The sequence below is a fragment of the Penaeus vannamei genome, chromosome 6 (assembly GCF_042767895.1).
Source record: "Penaeus vannamei isolate JL-2024 chromosome 6, ASM4276789v1, whole genome shotgun sequence".
Lineage (NCBI taxonomy): Eukaryota > Metazoa > Arthropoda > Malacostraca > Decapoda > Penaeidae > Penaeus > Penaeus vannamei.
Genome location: NC_091554.1, coordinates 8,813,197 through 8,815,696, shown reverse-complemented (window position 1 = coordinate 8,815,696; position 2,500 = coordinate 8,813,197). Strand labels below are relative to the sequence as shown.

At 27.8% G+C, this 2,500-nt stretch overlaps 1 protein-coding gene across 1 annotated transcript in view; it reads left to right on the top strand.

The window, feature by feature from the left end:
• Positions 1-1,223: 1,223 nt before the first annotated feature.
• Positions 1,224-2,500, top strand: part of LOC138862007 (trafficking protein particle complex subunit 13-like) — a 6,274-nt gene continuing 4,997 nt past the window's right edge. Inside the window, exon 1 of the mRNA XM_070122599.1 lies at positions 1,224-1,373. Within this exon, the coding sequence (XP_069978700.1) occupies positions 1,334-1,373 (40 nt within the window). The 5' untranslated portion in view covers positions 1,224-1,333. The remainder of the gene's footprint in view (positions 1,374-2,500) is intronic.

Below are 2,500 nucleotides of genomic sequence, written 5' to 3'. Positions count from 1 at the left end.
ATATTGATAAAGATGATATTAACAACGCTAATGATAATGATATTAACAATAATAATGATGATAATAATAATGATGATAATAATGGTAATAACAATGATAATAACAATGATAATAATGATAATGATAATTATAATAATAGTAATAATAATAATGATAATAATAATAATAATGATTATAACAATACTACTACTAATAATAATAACGATAATGATAATAATGATAATGACAATATTGATAATAATAATAGTAATAAAAATAATAAGGATAATAATAATAATGATAGTAATAATAATAACAAATGATAATGGTAATAATGATAATAATGATAATAATACAAATGATAATAATGATAATAATAACAAATGATAAGGGTAATAATGATAATAATAGTAATAATGATACTAATGATAATGATAATAAAAATAATAATGATATAATAATAATAACAATGATAATGATAATAACAATAATGATGATAATGATGATGATGATGATAATAATGGTAATAGTGAGAATAATAATGATAGTAATAATAATAATAATAATAATAATAATAATAATAATAATAATAATAATAATAATAATAATAATAATAATAATAATAATAATAATAATAATAATAATGATAATAATAACAATAATAATAATAACAATAATAATGATAATCATCATCATCATCATCATCATAATAATAATAATAATGGTAAAAATTAGAATAAGAATAGTAATAATAATAATGATAACAATAATAATAATAATCATGATAACAATACTAATGATAGAAATATCAATAATCATTATGATGATAACGGTAAAAATGATAATGATAATGATAATAACAACAATAGTAATAATGAGACAGTAATGAAAGTAATGTTAATGATGATTATGATAAAGAAAACGATAATGATAGTGGAATTAATAATTACGTCAACAATAAAGACTATCGATAGCATTAACAACAACAATGAAATGATAATAATAATGATAAAGTTATTATATGATGTAATATCATAAAAGTGATATCGCAAATATGATGAGTCCAATGCCCTCAATAGATACATTTAATGAATGGGAGAACAAATAATACTACCATTGATGAAAATTCTTGTGATCATATCAACCAAAAAATCAGATATTGTGCTAGTGATTAGAACAATAATGTTAGTGACTAAAAATGATAAAAATGAATGACAATGACTATGAGAAAATTATATGTTCGTTTTCCCTCTGAATCCCCTCTTCCCAAATGTCAACACAAAACAGCTGACGGAGGACGGCTGTGTTGTTCTAGTGAGCGTTTACTCTTGTTTGTGATTTTATCCTCTTCACCATGGACAGTAAGGATAAGGATCATATCCTGAGCTTAAAGGGTAAGTTGAAGGTGGATACATATTGTGCGAAATGAATGCCGAAGTTTGAATCCACTGGGAATGTTACGGGATGAATCTCTACCGTTATGGATTACTATTCATAATCAATTTACATTTCATGGTAATTAGGCAAAACGGGACCAAACAGTATCCAGTGTAGTTAAGAATGATTTAGATATTTGCATATCTTAGTTATGATACTACTTATAGACAGTAATTGCCAAACATTTTCCGATTTCGTGTTTATTAACCATAAAACAGAAAATGTATGTGCACTAGACGTACACAAAGTTGATATAGTATTTTTTTTTTATTTGCTACAGATCAATTTAGCTGTGTTTTCACGTCTAGGTCTACATAGCCTTAGGTATAAGCTAATTAACTTCCCAGAGCATGGTAACAATGATCATGGGTTGCCACATTTTTTACTTAGAGTCATATTTACCACAGTCATGGCATCTTTTTGCACATGTAAAAAAAGTGAAAGGCTGTTTCCCTGCACTGTTTTACCTTTGAATGGGATATTGTATCACCAGATAGGTCTGGGTTTGTCTGGCAAGTTTACTCTAGCCACACCCACCATACCTTCCCTCTAGCTTATTTTCCATGTAGACTCGCTTCTTTAGGGGATATGCTTATATTCTGAGACACTTGGCTCACCTGAAACGTCTGTCAGCCAATCTCTGTCGGGCTGTCTCAACTGTGATTGGCTGATGGGTGTAAGTGGCCAGTCTGGCACTCCGTTTCAGGTGTCCCAAGAGTCTAAATATGAGTGATAATTGTGCAGTCATGTGTACTATGTCTTTTTCATTGTGGATGGAATGTAGTGAATGTGAAATGGTGATTAGGTACTTTGTGGCATTAACCCCATATTTTCATCTTCAGTTCCCCCTCTACAAAATCTCTTTACTATTTATTCATGGATGTTTTATTGCTTCAGAAGTTAGATATATGTGTAATGATTTATATGCACTTTATTTGCCTTTTTCCAACCATATGCATTGTGCAACATTTCATTATCATATGCTAGTGAAATATATTGGGCAATACTAATTAAGGCAACTGCACTACATATACCAAGGAAAGTATAATGAAATTATTGACTAGTGTTTGCACATGTCGGTGAA